We start from the raw sequence: 16,740 nt of genomic DNA on the forward strand, positions 1-16,740 counted from the left end.
TTGTTGTTGCTGTTGTTGTTGTTGTCGCTATTATTTTTATTATTGTTGCTGTTGCTATTATTTTTAATATTACTGTTATTATTATTTATTATTATTATTAGTATTATTATTACTATTAATATTATGAGCAATAATAATAATAATAATAAAAATAATAATGGAAACTATATATTACATTGGAATGAAAGGGTTTAAGTTGTTTAAATAATAAAACAAGCATTCCATATTAAACAATAAAATAAAATAAAACAAAATTAAATAGTCAGTTCAAATATGCTGTTTAAAATAAAATATATAAAATAATCTGTTTGACAACACCTCTAAATGTTGTCAATTCTAAATTAGATTTTTAGAAAAAAATCATTATCATTGAGCCCTGTATCAAAAGCCTTTTTATACTTGTGGGATTTTTCATTTTCTGAACTGTTACAGAATCCAAAATCTGGCCTCTCCTTATAATAGGAAATGCAATTGTGAGCCTGTTTATTATAGTAAGCTCTTTTATCCCAAGAGTGAGTTTCATGCTGTTTTTTAAAGATTGTGGTGCACAGATGCCAAAGTTTACACCTGGATCTTGTTCTGACGTTCCTGCTTTTCTCTTTGTAGTGTATGTTACCGGATGAAGCCTGCACTTCCCTCAGTATAGAGAGCATCCTACTCATCATGATGAACACAAAGACCTTGACCAAACCAATAGTGGTCATATCTGACGACATGCCAGTCACTATTAAGGTCCCTCGGGAGGAAAGTCCACCACGTCAAGGTAATACACCCAATACTGATCTATACACTACCGGTCAAAATCGCCTTGATGAACAAAATAATTTTCTTTAAAAAAACATTTAAAAAAATGCTTTTTTAAACTTTATTTTATCTGGCCAAAAAAAAAAAAAAAATTGCTGCATACATATATAAAAACTTTTCAGATTTCATAAAAGAAAGAGATCTAAACTTCTGTAGACCACCTGTATGAGATTTGTGTGGAGAAATGAGAAAGTGTTTTATTGCTGTTTAATTGTCTTTAATAACACAGAGTTGTAATTTGCACTAAGTTTTAATACCCCGCCTTGTTGGCAGAGGCTATTTACACTAATTCCGCCCATGGTAGGTTTACCAAGGTCAAAACTGTCACGACATGCATCAATCGGGGTCAAATGCTGGTCAAATTAAGGCGCGAATATACAACTTTTGCATGAGCAGAATCATGGGATGGATGAGACGTTGGATGCAGTGAATTGAATCGGAGGAGCGTGTTAAGCTGGCGCAGTGTCGCCGGGGATATCGCTGTGACCTCACAGCAAGAAGGTCGCTGGTTCGAGTCCTAGCTAGGCCACCTGCCATTTCACGTTCATTTCCTCTGATGCTCCGGTTTCCTCCACAAGTCCAAAGACATGCACTATAGGTAAATTGGGTAAGCTAAATTGTTCATACTGTATTTATGAATGAGAGTGTATGGGTTTTTCCCAGTGATGGGTTGCAGCTGGAAGGGCATCTGCTGCGTAAAAAATACACTGGATAAGTTGGCGGTTCATTCCACTGTGCCAACCCCAGATTAATAAAGGGACTAAGCCGAAAATAAAATAAATGAACCAATTAATTAATAATCTGAACCAGAACAAACCTTATAATTGAGAAAGTGTTTTATTGCTGTTCATTTGTCTTTATTTTAATGATCTGAACCAGAATGTACCTTGGAGTTGAGCTCTGTATATACTGTATAGAGTCACTTTCATGACTTGTGTTAATATATTATAAATGATTAGCCTTCTTGTGGAATTTTTATTATTCTTAATTATTACTTAAACAGACAATATTTGACTTTAAACTATTACAATGTCAACAAGAGTCACCTTTCAAACTTTTCAACACAATGCTTTTGGAGAAAAGATTAAGATGCAATTCACCATAATGCCATTCAAAAGCCTAAATAAGTGGAAAAAAACATAATTCACCAAATACAGAAATTTCAGTGTAGGTTAATTACATTAATAACTAGGCAAGTTTGGTTAATTAGCCAAGTCATTGGACAACAGTGGTTTGTAGTATAGGCAATAAAATAAAATTATTATATTATATTATATTATATTATATTATATTATATTATATTATATTATATTATATTATATTATATTATATTATATTATATTATATTGTATTATATTATATTATATTATATTATATTATATTATATTATATTATATTTTATCATATTATATTATATTGTATTATTATATTATATTATGTTATGTTATATTATACATTGCATCTTTAAGGCTTAAATAATCTGAAAACCTCTTGCTATGAATAAAAAATCTGAAACATCATGGGAAAATGGGTGCGTCTGACATTATACATGTGTGTCAGTCACTTCGAGAGGCCATAGAGTTCTTGTGCTGCATTGCGCCCATCTGGAGTCTGTTAGTATGTGGCAGTGTTGAGTTCGTGTGTATCTGCATGCGTGTTTATTGTGCATTCAGTGCGGTTCGGTCTGACAGTGTGAGCGGTTCATTAAAGATGTGGGACAAGGGACTCATAGATGCATCAGAGGAGAGGAAAAAGAGCGGCCTTCCAATTCTGGATAGCATTTGTTTTCACTTAAACATTCTTTAAGGCCTCCCCTTCCCATACACACATTCACAGAGAGGATAAGGAAAATTGATAAAGAAAGAGGCCCTTGTGTTTTATACCAGCATAGTCCATTCATCATATATACTGTACTGTATGGGCTGACTAGGACACAAAGACAGCAGGGTGGTGTCTAAAGTTCTACAAAGAAGCTTACTTTGACCATGACTGATTTGTTCTCTTCCCTGCATCCTCTTGGCACTATTGCACCTATTGCGGTTTGAATGGAGTCAGTTTAACTGACTGGCTGCTCTAATGAAAATCATTCCTGCTTAATAACACAATGTTGCTGTGCTGCTTGTAGCAAATGGAGTGCAGATCTATTAGTCCCACTTGATTAGGTAAATGACTGCCCCTCCTGAGGGATTCACAAATTCAGGTTCACAAAGAGCTATTTTTATTATTTTATATATTAAAGCAATTTTTATGTGAATATTTAAATGTCATTTTTCATTTAAAACCCTTAGTAATGTTGATTGACTATTCAAATCAATTTGGATATATAATATTTAAATATAATATGAGTATAAGTGATTATAATTCAAATAATATAAATAAATTTGATAGCAAAATATATTTTTGACAATTTAATTTTGGGAAAAAAAGATGCTCAGGGATTGCAAGTGGCTTTGTTGCATCAAATATACGTCACTTTACTTACAGCTGATTGGTCCAGTTTGTGTCTGCTAACTCTTAAGCCTGATTTATACTTCTGCGTCAGGTGACCGGCGTAACCCACGGCGCATGCAACGCGCGTGGCTGTGCATTTATACTTCTGCGCGCTGTCTCTGTCGGTCTGTATTAACACTTCCGAAACGCTAGTTGGCAGTGAGGTGTAAATGTTCCTCTGTGTCGAGTTTCTTCGCTGCTTTTTTGCTTTTCCTGAACACATCCGGGATGTACAAGTGGCTCAAACTCGCTCATTTTGAGGCAGGAACCGGCGGACGTGCAACTATGAGGTAAACACAAAACAAAACTTCTTTTGTGCTCCTTCACGGGACTCCACACTTGTAAACAATCGCTCGCGCCATTCGCTCGGCTCTCGGTCCCGCCCAGACTTGTCAGCGATACCAAGCCGACCAATCACAGAGCTTACGCTATGCGTCGTTGCGACGTGTAGTTAAATTTTTTGAGAGGTGCACGTCAGTGACGGCGACAGCCACGGCGAAGGGCTATGCGTCAGCGCCGTAGCATACGCCGGCGTTTGACGCAGAAGTATAAATCAGCCTTTAAAGTCGAAATTATACTTCTGCGTCAAGCGCATGTATATGGTCTGGCGCAGCTTTCGGTCGCATAGCCCTCGTCGTGGCTGACACCGTGAAGGAGCTCTAGATGTTTTGTGTTTACCTTATGATTATTGTTTTTGCATGTATGTCCGCCGGTTCCCGCCTCTGAAAAAGCAAGTTTTAGCTACTTGTACATTAAGGTGGTGTTCAGGAAAAACAAAACACTTGTGAAGAAACTCGATACAGAGGAACATAACATAACCTACTGCTAGCCAGCCAGTGTGTCGGAAGTATTATTGCAGAGCAACACAAGCAGCACGCAGAACTATAAATGCACGGCTATGCGCAAGACTTGAACCATGGGTTTTGGCGATCGCTCGACGCAAAAGTATAAACCAGCTGAATGAACCTGCTCTGGAGCAGGATAGCAGTGTAGCATACCATGGCGACAAAACCCAATCTAAACCAACCCATCTTGAGCTTGAAAACTCGGTTTGCTGTAACTAAACCTGAACTTTCCAGGGTAAAAGCTCAAACTGGCTTTGTCCAACAGATCACACACCTAGGAAATCTGAAGGGAATCCAGATTGTACCTGTATTTGAATCCAGTGAGAATCCAGTGTGGGCACTCTGTTGATAAACAGGCTTGCATATGTTGCCAACACCAGGCTTATTTTCTTTGGTGTGGATTAGGTAAACACAGATATGCCATAAAAGATATGAAAACAGGCTTTGAATCTTGTTTTGAACACAAAGACGGCTCTTGTACAGACATGGCAGAAAAGCAGCCTTTCAAAAAAGACTCAAAGCGCCGCTCTGGACAGGATCTCTAAGAATTTGGCCTAATCTACAAATCAAAGAGGGCAGCTCGTTGGAGTGCCATGCTTTGAGAAAAACACAGCAGAATAAAACATTGCCATCCAAAAGTTGATTTATGATCACGAAACACTCATAACTCGTATTTAGTCTTAAGCATAGGTGAAAACTTCAAATTATTTTTTGTAAATATATTCCTTTGAAATTGTTGTGCAGGTAATCATGATTAAGGATGAAATACACACACATATATATATAAACCTGTCCACAAAACTGTTGAAACAAACTTAAACTGTAAGGAAAGGAGAAAACTCTTGAGAAGAGAGTGAGTTTTCTTTACTATTCCTACTATTGTACTGATTTAGGCGATAGTTTTAGTGTTAAAGTGCTTTGTGAAATACAAATTCTTAACAGTCCTTAATTGAGGACTAACACCTCACCCTTATTTTTAAGATTTTCTACTTTATCGGCAAATTAGAAGCTACATTTAGTCTTAAGATGTTTTGTGGATAAGGCCTCTGAACAGTTAAAAAAGAGAAATAGACTAAACAACAAAGAATAAAATTATAAATGTAAACAATATGTTTGCCAATATGTAATCAATAAAAAATCGTTGAGTATAAAAAAGTCTTGTTACCCATGACTCCTTTAGTGAGTAAATAGGGCTTTGTACAAATGTGTATTATGTAATATGTATATGTATGTAATATGTAATGTATTTCAGTATGTCCCCAGCATAAATGACTACAATTCTTTGAAATGTAATGTTTTTATTTATTTATCTTTGGACATAGACCCTATATTTTAGTGTAATTAAACAAAACATTTAGTAAACAGTTACATGCATTAAATTAAGTCTGTGGGATTTTTAGCGATAAAAAAAATAATAAATCTAAATTCAAATTAGGTGCTTAACTAAAAAAAATCAACTAAATGTAATTTACTTTATGGTTATCTTGTTATTTGCTCTTTTAAAATCGTATTTAATATATTTCCCTAAAATAATAATTCGACTGTATATTACATTTTAAAATGTGCATTAGGTCACAGTTGTTAAATTAGTATCAATAATGTAATTTATATGCACAAACATATTGTTAAATATCATCCTATATGAACTATTCATTTAAATGAGAGATCTGTCCTCATTTATCCAGGGCACTCTATAGTTGATCAGATTTATGTTGTGACAACATGCATTTATAATTAAAATTATTTGCCAACATAACCTCTACATCTTTACAAAGAAACACTTACATTTTAAACATTTAGTCATGAAATCAATATGCACTTTGAAAAAAAGTCTGCCGGTTGCTCTTGTTGGGATCATCCTTTCGAGTTTCACATCTCATAATTTGGGTACGTGACTTGCAGTTTTGGGCCTGTTACTCAAAAAAGTAATTAATATAGTTACTAGTTACTCACAAATATTAACTGAGTTATTAACTGAATTTAGAGTCAGATGAGCACTTTAGTGAGCTCAATTGCAAATTCTATATGAATTATATAATGCTGTATTTTATTGTGAGTAATGGTAATGATTTTGTAATGGGGAAATTTATTTGATTATTTGTTACTGAAAAATGTAATTCTGTTAGTTACTGAACTTGAGACTTATGATTTGGATGCGTGACTTGCAGTGTTGTGCCTGTTGCTCAAAAAAAGTAATTAGTTATAGTTACTAGCTACTTACAAATAGTAACTGAGTTAGAAACTGAATTCAGAGTCAGATGAAAAGCTCTTCAGTAAGCTCAAATGCAATTTATATATCAATGCATTTTTTGTCAGTAATGGTAACGACATTTTATTTGATTACTTGTTACTGAAAATAGTAATTTCTTTAGTAACTGAATTCATAGTCAGATGAAAAGCTCTTCAGTGAGCTCAATTGCAAATTATGGAATGCCTCATTTTATTATTAGTAACAGTAATTAACGTACGTTATTAACGTAGGAAACGGTAATTCATTAGATTACTCATCACTGAAAAAAGTAATTTCGTTAATAACCAAATTCAAAGTCGAATGAAAAGTTCTTCAGTGAGCTCGATTCCAAATTATGTATAAATTATATAATACCTCGTTTTATTGTCAGTAATGGTAATGAAATGACAACTGGGGAAACAGTAATTTATTTGATTACTCACTATTGAAAAAAGTAATTAAATTAGTAACTGAATTCATTGTCAGATGTAAAGTGATTCAATGACCTTAAATGCAAATTTAATCATGTATATAATGCCACATTTTATTTTCATTAACGGGAATGGCAGTGTAATGGGTGAAACAGTAATTTATTTGATTACTTGTTATTGAAAAACGTAATTCTATTAGTAACGCCATTATTCTCATCACTGGTGACTGTTTTTACAAAAATACAATCACAGACCAAGATCAGCCCTTATGGTCTCCTTGTCTTCACATATTTATGTTTTGTTTGCACAATTTACTTCCAGAGCTCTTCTGTGATATATACTGCCCAACCAGCCAAATGCATCATTTTGTTGAAGTTTGTCTCAGGTTTGTCTGAAAAAATGCACACAAGAGTATTGTTCTCATTCATTTAATTTTACTTTCTCTTGCGAAAGCTAGCTAGACTTACAAAAGGTGAAGTAAAGAGCAGTACAAATGCTTTCTGACACCCAGGAGGTGATCTTGGGCGGTGGCGACTACATAGAAATGTCCAAGTCATTAGGGCTAGTTCATTTACTCCCCTCTGAGGTACTTCACAGGGATTGTGGGTGGAGTGACTAAAGCCAAACCGATGACAGCAGCAGAGCAAACCACATCCCTGACTCCGAGCATCCAGCTGACAAAGCTTCTCCCAGAAACATAAAAGCTTTTGTTCTCAGTTCACTTTCGCTTCCTCTTGTAAGCCGTAAATAATGTACATTGTGAGGATTATTAGTATTCTCTTGCTTTGCTGAAACGGATAGACCAGACTGTATTCTGTGTAACACCACTGAAGATGTGTTCATATGCTTAAAAATATTTGCTAATTAACAACTGCATGGTTGTTTATTTTAACAAATATTTACTGTATTTGCACTCTATGGTGTCTATTCTGACAACTTTTCAAAGATTAAATACTTGATTAAGTTGTATTAAATTGTATTGGAACTACCATTTGAAAAGTTTTAGAACGGTCTCTTCTGCTAACCAAACCTGAGTTTACTTTATGCAAAAGTAAAGCTAAAACCAGTACAATTTAAAAACATTTTGCTCTTGTTTTTTATTTGTATACATTTTAAAATGTTATTTATTCATGTGATTTTATAGCTGAATGTTTAGCGTCATTACATGATCCCTCAGAAATCACTCTAACTGTAATAAAGGGAGATGACAACAAGGGTAGGAGCCAAACGCAGCGCAGACAAGATACAATACAGGAGCAGATGGTAGCATAAAGATAATCCAAAGAATACTTGGTGTAACAGGCAAAAGGGTCAAGGCAGGAAGCAAAACAGACATAAACAGTAAAAGCAAACAAGGATCAAAAATATGGCTAAAAGTAGAGGAAAGAGCTTCGTAATGCTGAAGGAAACAATACTCAGCACTCAATATCAATGTGTGTAGTTAATATAAGCAATATCACACAAGTAGCAGTGCAATATTGCTGTATATCGGAACTGGTGGGAGGCATGTATTGGCATTGGTGATGATATACAGCCTTATCGCAGTGCTACGAGTGTGATATTGCATTTATACAACAGTTCGACGGCATAATTGTATAATATATAATTGTATTATATAAAAAATGTCATTTAAAAAATCAATTTAGTCTTGGTTATTATTAAAATAAACCTACAAACTTAGACGGTAGTGTATTTTTTTCTGTTTCTGCCATTTTTGCCTAGACCTCAGGAATGCATGCATAGACAGGCGTTGATGGCAAGCTTGATTTATAAGAGCTGGTCTGCACAGATATGATATAGCGGGTGGTTGTGCTGGTGATTCAGGGTAAAGGGTAAAGCATTAGATGGGAGCTGTTAAATAGAGCTCACTCTTGTTCTACCAGAGCGCTTCATTGATAGTCTGTCATCAGTCTGTCTGAGGAGATGAAAATCTGAAGGTGCTCTTTATCAGAATAGCCTCTATTGTGCCTGGGTTTTTGGCGCACAACCAGACAGGCTATGAAGCTGGCGGACACATAGAGTCTATTGTGCTGTGTGATCAGTGATCATTAGAGCTAATTAGAGCTCTGAAAGTCATTGGGTTTGTGGCATGACTCCAAAGAGGTTCTCAGATGCTTGGCTTTGCTCTCGGATGCCGATGCAAAGCCCATATGAAGCATGTGCTCTTACTTTATACGTGGTTGCCAAATATTTTCACTAGACTGCGTGCAAACATCAGGAACCACATCTTGCACAGAGTTGTAATTAAAAGACAGGCATTAGAAGTGAAATGTTTCCTGTTCAAAACAAAAAATAGAAGAAGAACCATATGGTTCAACATGCTTTAAATATGTGTCCATGTGTAAATAATAAATTTGCGCTTCCATGATTTTTAAAGTCATATACATTTTTGATCATCACACAGAGTAAACCTATGAATGATAAGACAGAACAGCCAATTGTACATTACTAGAAAAAAGAGAAAAATTATTATTATTATTATTATTATTATTATTATTATACAAAGTCATGTTATGTATAATACAACAGCATAGTTTTTTTCATTGAACTTTTTTACAAAAAATAGAATGTAGTTTACAGTTATATATGTGTGTGTGTTTGTGCGAGTTTTGAGTTTTCCCATTTCCTCTGAGTTTTCCATTTCACAAACTCGAGAAAGCAGGGTAAATCAAGCCTGTTTCTGAAGTAGATGTAACTTTTACTTAGTCAGTTACCGTGTTCATTCAGGTCTGTGAACCTAACCTGGTTATGAGCAGGTTTTATTCTCTGAACTCTGAGTTTTTGTTGGTATTTGTCTTTCTTAGTCATTCATTGCCCACACTTCAGTCACACAAGTAACAAAGTTATGTTAATGGCTTGTCCTTTTTTGGGAAAATTACTATTAGATCCAATACCATAGTTTTAAGTTTTACATTTGATATTGCTGCAAAATAAATAATTAGCTTAAATTCACTGACATTCGACAGGGACATGTACTGTAACTAGATTAATGGGATTATTACTTGTTTTGAAAACTATTTTTAGTACTGCTTTCAGTCTAAATGTCATCAACCTCTACCACTTGAACAATAAAAAAAGCAGACACACAAGTGCACTTTTAAACCATTTAAAAACTCAATTTAAATCATTTTATCTTAAACTGATCAACATGTGAAAAGTGGGAACCTTAAATTAGACATTTCCGCTGAAAATCAAGTTAAGGTTATATGCATTCTTGTTTTGTCAAATTTATTGTTACTATGCAGTAGCCTATTTTATATAAATTAATGTAATTACAAAAAACTTCAAAATTACGAATTACGGCCAATTCTCCGAATTGAAAAGTCAATAAACATCACACATTAAATTACTTATTTTTTATTATGCTTGAATATTTTAATGGTTTTAATATTTTAAATGTAAACTTATGCATTAAATTAAGCAGCTTTGTTTTCCCATGCTAAAAGTCTCACTGATGCAGTGTTGTTGCTTTTTTTTAAATAAATGGTCATAATTGCTATAAAAATGCTAATCTCTTTTTCAAGATGTTGCCATGGTGACTTGTAATATCCGTGCTCTTTTAATAGTGCCTTTTTATAGTAGTTGTGTTAAACTCTGGATTAGTCTACTCAGACTTGATTGACCTAACTCAGATGTTGGTCTTGGTGTTTTTAATTTTTAATCTTTCAGTACTTTTTTTTTTTTTTTTTTTTTTACTGCAGTTCTCTTTGTAATGACACTTCTGAAATTCTAAATATAATACAATTAAATGTGCTAAAAGAATTTAAAGCAACAGTAACAACAGATGCAAATTACAATCCATCCATTAAAAGCACAAATGTGTCATCTCGCAAATGTTGGATTAGTGGTTTGTGTTAAATCAACATTTGCAAGATGACCTATCAGTGCTTAGATAACAGATAATAGAGCATAATCAGTATTTAGATAACTTATTTGGTTTTAGTTTTAGATCTAGTAATGGAAACATCAATGCCAAAGATCTTGTTTTTGAAATCAAGCAAACCAATGATCTCTGATTCCAGCGTGTTCCAGATCTCTGATTCCAGTTTCCAGCGTGTTATAATGAACTATTTCAATGACAACAGAGCTGTTTATGTTCAACTGATTGAAGAAAATAAAGAAAGCCTGTCAGTTGTTTATTTGCAGCATGTGCCTGGATGATTTTTAAAGAGGGCTCAAAGATGTTGTTTGTTTCCTCACGTTCTTTCGTTTCCCCAAACACATTACTAATAGCGGTGTACCAAATATTTACCAAACTGTACTAAGATCTTGACCACAGAGGGAGACATTTGAACATGTAGACCAGGGTTTCTCAAACTTGGTTCTGGAGGTTTGGTGTCCTGCTGAGTTTAGCTCCAACTTGCCTTAATACACCTGCAACTATGTTTCTAGAAAGCTTATGTTGCATCCCAACTCCCATACTTAAACTACACCCATAAGTATGCACTTGTTTAGTAAAGAAAAGCATATACTTTTTGGACATCAAAATAATGTTGTCCCTAGACGCTGGCTAGGCATTGAATTTTGGTAACCTGATGTCACGACCTAAATCGAATCTACAGTGTAAAACCCAAACAGTCAACATTATCAAACGAAATTACTGTAGTTAACTCAAAATTTACTGAAAGTTCATTCTACTCATTTGAAAAGAGTTTTGAACTCAGTGTTGAAGGTTATGAGTTAATTAACTACCTCATTAGTTCAACTTAAATGGAATAAGTTCACAGTGCTCTTATAGATGAGTTTTTTAACGCAAATGGTTTGTTGCAATTGGTTTCCTCAAACGGTTTAAGTTACCTTAACTTTTTGAGTTTTACAGTGTAATACGTCTTATGATGTTGTGTGCCTGCTGGGTAATATCCAAACATATCTTCATATAAGTTAACATTTTTGTTGCAGATGAAATATAACATGGAAAACGCAATTAAATATGTTTCAGTTTGGCAGATATTAATTACCAGTCATTCAAACATCTTTACCAGAGCCTCTCGGCTTCACGGTTGGTCTTACATGTCCGCCTTGTGTTGTAGTTTGTTAACACTTTACCCGAGCTTGTAGTTCTAATCAATTTCACATCCAACATGCAATGTATTGGGGGCAATATTAGCGGTTAGAGTATGGACGCTTCTACACTTCGAATTTTTACTGAAAATAGTAAACCATGCGGGTACCTTTGGCACACTCTTTTCAACATGCTATGTTTTGGGACATACTAATTCTATTTTTGAATGCTAGATAGGATGGATAGTATGCAAATTGGGATGCAGCACTAGTAAAAGCTTGATTAGCCAGCCCAGGTGTGTCTGATCTGCAGGACACAGGACCTCCAAGACCGATATTGAGAATCCCTGATGTAGATGGTTAATAGGCATCATTTAACATATTATATTTCTTCTTGCAGGCATCATATATGTTTTGGACACCCCAACTGTGGTGGGCATCGCGTTTGCTGCCTTTGTAATTGGAGCCCTTCTGACTGGAGCTCTATGGTTTATCTACTCGCATACAGGTAAGAAAAAATGCCTGCAAACCGACATATTTGAACTGATCTGACCTCCGTTCTCATTCCCAGCCTCACACTAATTAGTACCAAGAGAGTTATGCATCAGGCAATTAATCATGTTGTCGAAACAAGAAAGCAAACGTACATTTTTGATCAGTGAAAGGGTTTGCCAGTTCTGTTAGCAGCAATATGGTAACAATAACATATTGAGTCCAAGCTCGTAAATATATCCCGTTCGTCAGCAGGAGCGCATCTGTCTTTTCCGTTCTTTCAGGCATTGGAGGGGGGCGAATGTTAGATGGTCTGCAGTATTTTGGGTACAATAGCCCAAAAGGGACTGGAATTCCCCCTGTCCGCTGTAAGGGTGTCTCCGGGCCTCACAGGAAAATGCATATACAATTCTCCAGCTCAATGCCAAAGATTCAGCTCATTCCTCCTCCCTGCATTGCCCTGTTGTTGCCAGGCCAATGACCTCTGCAGACCCTTCAGAGGAAGCGCATGCTCTTTCTTAGCCCTCGTTTCCACACATTTGCATTCCTGCTCGTCCAGCCTCTGGTTTTTGTCCTCAATGCCTTTGACCTGCTACCGTTTCATGGCGCACGTTTGAAGGGAGTCCCGTTCTGAACACTGTTCCAGAATCTGTTCTCGTGTAGGCCGATGAGTATCAGTGTGTTGACTGAGGATCAAAGCTGTTCTGGATATGAGCTATTTCTGGGTTTCTGGACATGTATATCTTGGATGTAGCAGTGTCTTGACATAAAAGGAGTCATGTTTAGCTTTTATTAGCTTTCGTTTTTATTCCAGAGCTCTTTCAAAAGCATAAATCAGTGTAATTTTTTTTATTAATATTGTTGGTATTGAGCCGGGATGACATTATCCAGCTGTGTTCCGGCTCATTGTTGTTAAATAAGACTTTTAGATCTGATGACCCCAGAGTTTATTGTTGTTTGTCTGTTTATGCTGGCACCATGAATAATTTTTGGGTTGCTGGAAACAAATTCACTCATATGCCTACTTCCATACTTTAATGAATGTTGATGAAAATCAGTATGTCACCTAGGTACACTACACTGTTAAAAACTGATATGACAAAAAGTCATGACAGAAAATTTCTTTATGCTTCTTTAATTTATTTCAATAAGTTAATCAGGTTTCATTTCATATTTTTGTCAGTTTGACTGAAAATAATTGATTCAATAACAACAAAAAAAGCAGCAATACAGTGTATAAAAATAATAATTAAATTAAAAATAAATAATTTGTAAAATAAAAAATAATAACAGTGGAGGAGTTGTGAATGTCAGTGAATAGGTGATAGCATAGGTCACATGACAGTGACAACATGGTGGATGTAGTCTGTATTTCATTCATGCTGAACACATTTATATGTAGACTCTAGAACACCAAATCTAGTTTCTAGAGGGCTGCAGCTCTGCACAGTTTAGTTCCAACCCTGTTTCAAAACAATTACCTGCAGGTTTCAAACAAAACTGAAGGACCTGATTAGTTTGATCAGGTGTGTTTAATCAGGGTTGAAACTAAACTTTGTAGGACAGCGGCCCTTCGGGAACTGGATTCAACACCTGTACTCTAGAATATGCAAAGTAAGTTTCAAAACAAATGTAGTACCTACAAGTTTTGTGGAAATTTACTTTTAAATCGAATAAAAATAATACAATTTAGTACTTAGATACTGTGAAAATAATACGTTACTTGAATTTTTTCAATCGGGGCTGGGCCTTCTTATTTGTTATTATATAAAAGTGAAAAATGAAAAGCCCTTTTACTCCAAAAGAGAAATGTGAAGTGAATAAACAAGGAAATGTAAATTTATGTCTATGGGAGAGCTATCAATATTTACATGAGAAAGCAAAGTAACTGGCATTACATAAAAAAGTAAAACTTTCTTGGAAATGAAGAAGCAATGTGTTACTTTAATAATTACTTGTAAAAAATGTATCTGATTACATGACTCACGTTACTTGTAATGCATTACCCCTGACACTTTACACAGTAGTTTCCTACTTATTTAAGTTCATAATTGTGTTTTGCTTTTGTTGTTAAAAGGTGTGACAAGTTTAAATTTTAAATAATAAAATACAAATAGAGTGGATCTGTGGCATACTTGCGCCATGTGTTTCTTATAATGATACTGATTACTTTATTTCAGCCAAAGGCCTGTTAATCACAGCATTGTAAAATATTCAGCCATATTACTAAAATAACCCTACATGGAATCATTTTTTTTTTTATACTGACGTTAACCACAAGTGTTTTCATGTTTGGAACAGCCTAATATATTGAGTCATATCAGATGAAAAATATCAAAACATTGGGGTGATTTCACCCCCTGAAGTGCAGGAAAATGCCAGAAAGAGGCTTTAGTTAAATAAAAGGCCAAATCATGTTTTCTATTTCAGTCAGTCAAACCCGCAAAAAAGATTTTTTATCATTTTTCACTAATGCATTATTTTAGCTTTCAAAGAGAAATAGCCTGTAGTGTAGTGCAGTGCAATACTTTACAGACTTTTATTATGCCCTTTTAAAGACATACTCTTTTAATAACAACATAGGCTCATTCTGAAAAGAAAAGACAAAAACAAAAGCCAGAAATGAAAACAAACAACAAAATAAATAACAGGGTGGGAATGTGGTAAAATCTGAAAATGGGGTAAAAATCAGCTGCCACGAAGCAGCTTTTCTTTTTACTGGATTGCTTTTAACAAAACTTTCTGAGACTCTCTACTCTCGGTTGGGTTTAGGGTGGACACTGGTCAACTGGTGCTAGAGTTTAGATTCTCTGCCCTATCCCAGACTTAACCCAACCAGACAGATATGGCTATTTTAGAAAAATCGGCCTAAGCAACAAATGTGGGTCTACAAAGTTGCACAATTTGCAATGCGTGTCATGCGCATCACTTTAATTGAGCATGAGCAACAGCAAAAATAGACCCAGTGCCAAAATGTGCTTCAGCTCTGCTCACACTCTGCACTGACGCACTGCTTCTGCATGCGGTTTAAAAGCTCTAATCTGTTAACATGGATGCTGAAAAAACACGCACTGCTCACTCTCTGCTTGCGCATGCCAAGTGCAAGAGGTGATAGCAAATGCCGACTTCCACGATGAACAGACACAGGAAGTAGGCTTGCCATGGCAGAAAGGATGATTGTCAGCTTTTAATGTCCTCTTTTGTTTTAGTTCATTGTGAATAAACAAACAATGCCGTTTACATGCTTCATCCTTGTTGCAATATTCATTAAGATAAATCTGAACTAATTTCTGTAGTTCAAGCAACTCAGAATTGTAGTTTAGAATGTCTGTTATAGCAGCCCACCTATTAACAATAGTTTAATTACAGTTAATTACCATTAATTACAGTTAATGTGTCTGACTGGGCTCAGACACAAGGTGCACAAGCTTGAGGTGCACAAACGTGAGAACAGCCGGCAGGAATAGCACTTGCAAGAGAAATTTGAGGTCTCAAAGTGTACACAGTGGCCACTGGCGGATTCGCCAAAACAAAAACTGCAAAAAACAAAAAGAAAAGCAAAGCTTCTGGGACGTATTTGGCGCTCTCCAGAAATGTATGGGGTACGTTATCAGGATGAGCCTGGATTGTTTAATAGGCTCTTTTAAAAAAATGCTTAAAATATTAATGTTTTTTTTTTTTTTTTAGTACAGTTCATTCTTTCAGTTTAATAAACAGCAGATCTAAAGGAACTATTAATAATTTATTTATTGATTATTATTATTATTATTATTATTATTATTATTATTATTATTATTATTATATTATTATTATTATTATTATTATTATTATTATTATTATTATTATATTTTGCATTATTTCCAGTTTGTAAAATTTTTTATTTAGATTTAATGTTTATACATTTAGTATTCAATTCAATTCAATTCAATTCAGCTTTATTTGTATAGCGCTTTTACAATGTAGATTGTGTCAAAGCAGCTTCACATAAAGGGTCATAGTAACTGAAACAGTGTAGTTCAGTTTTTTAGTGTTTAAGTTCAGTTCAGTTCAGTTTAGCTCAGTTCAGTGTGATTTAATCATTACTGAGATTTCAAACACTGAAGAGCAAATTCATCGATGCGTAGCTCTACCAATCCTGAACCATGCGAGCCGATTTAGTACTATGTAATATTTACTTACTTATAATTAGCCGCACCGTGTTGGTAACATCTCATTATTACAAGGTGAGTCATTATCCCAACGTTCAAGCCCCAACCTCACTGAAAAAAATTATTTAGAGATGACTCCTTGGATTTACTCAATTTTTTTACGTAAGGTGGTTGTAAACAATTTATCTGTGTTGAATTTAAACAAACAAATTAAGTTGAACATTAATAAACTTAATTTGTTTGTTTAAATTCAACACAAATAAATTGTTTGCAACAGTTCTGCATGCAACACTTTTTTC

General features: G+C 34.8%; 1 protein-coding gene across 2 annotated transcripts in view; it reads left to right on the forward strand.

Moving 5' to 3' along the window:
- tgfbr3 (transforming growth factor, beta receptor III) overlaps positions 1-16,740 on the forward strand; it is a 206,811-nt gene that overhangs the window by 174,305 nt on the left and 15,766 nt on the right. For both annotated transcript variants that reach the window (NM_001311172.2, XM_073952454.1), the window contains exons 14-15: positions 607-763; positions 12,202-12,309. In NM_001311172.2, coding sequence (NP_001298101.2) covers positions 607-763; positions 12,202-12,309 — 265 coding nt within the window. The remainder of the gene's footprint in view (positions 1-606; positions 764-12,201; positions 12,310-16,740) is intronic.

This window comes from Danio rerio, chromosome 6 (genome assembly GCF_049306965.1).
Source record: "Danio rerio strain Tuebingen ecotype United States chromosome 6, GRCz12tu, whole genome shotgun sequence".
NCBI lineage: Eukaryota > Metazoa > Chordata > Actinopteri > Cypriniformes > Danionidae > Danio > Danio rerio.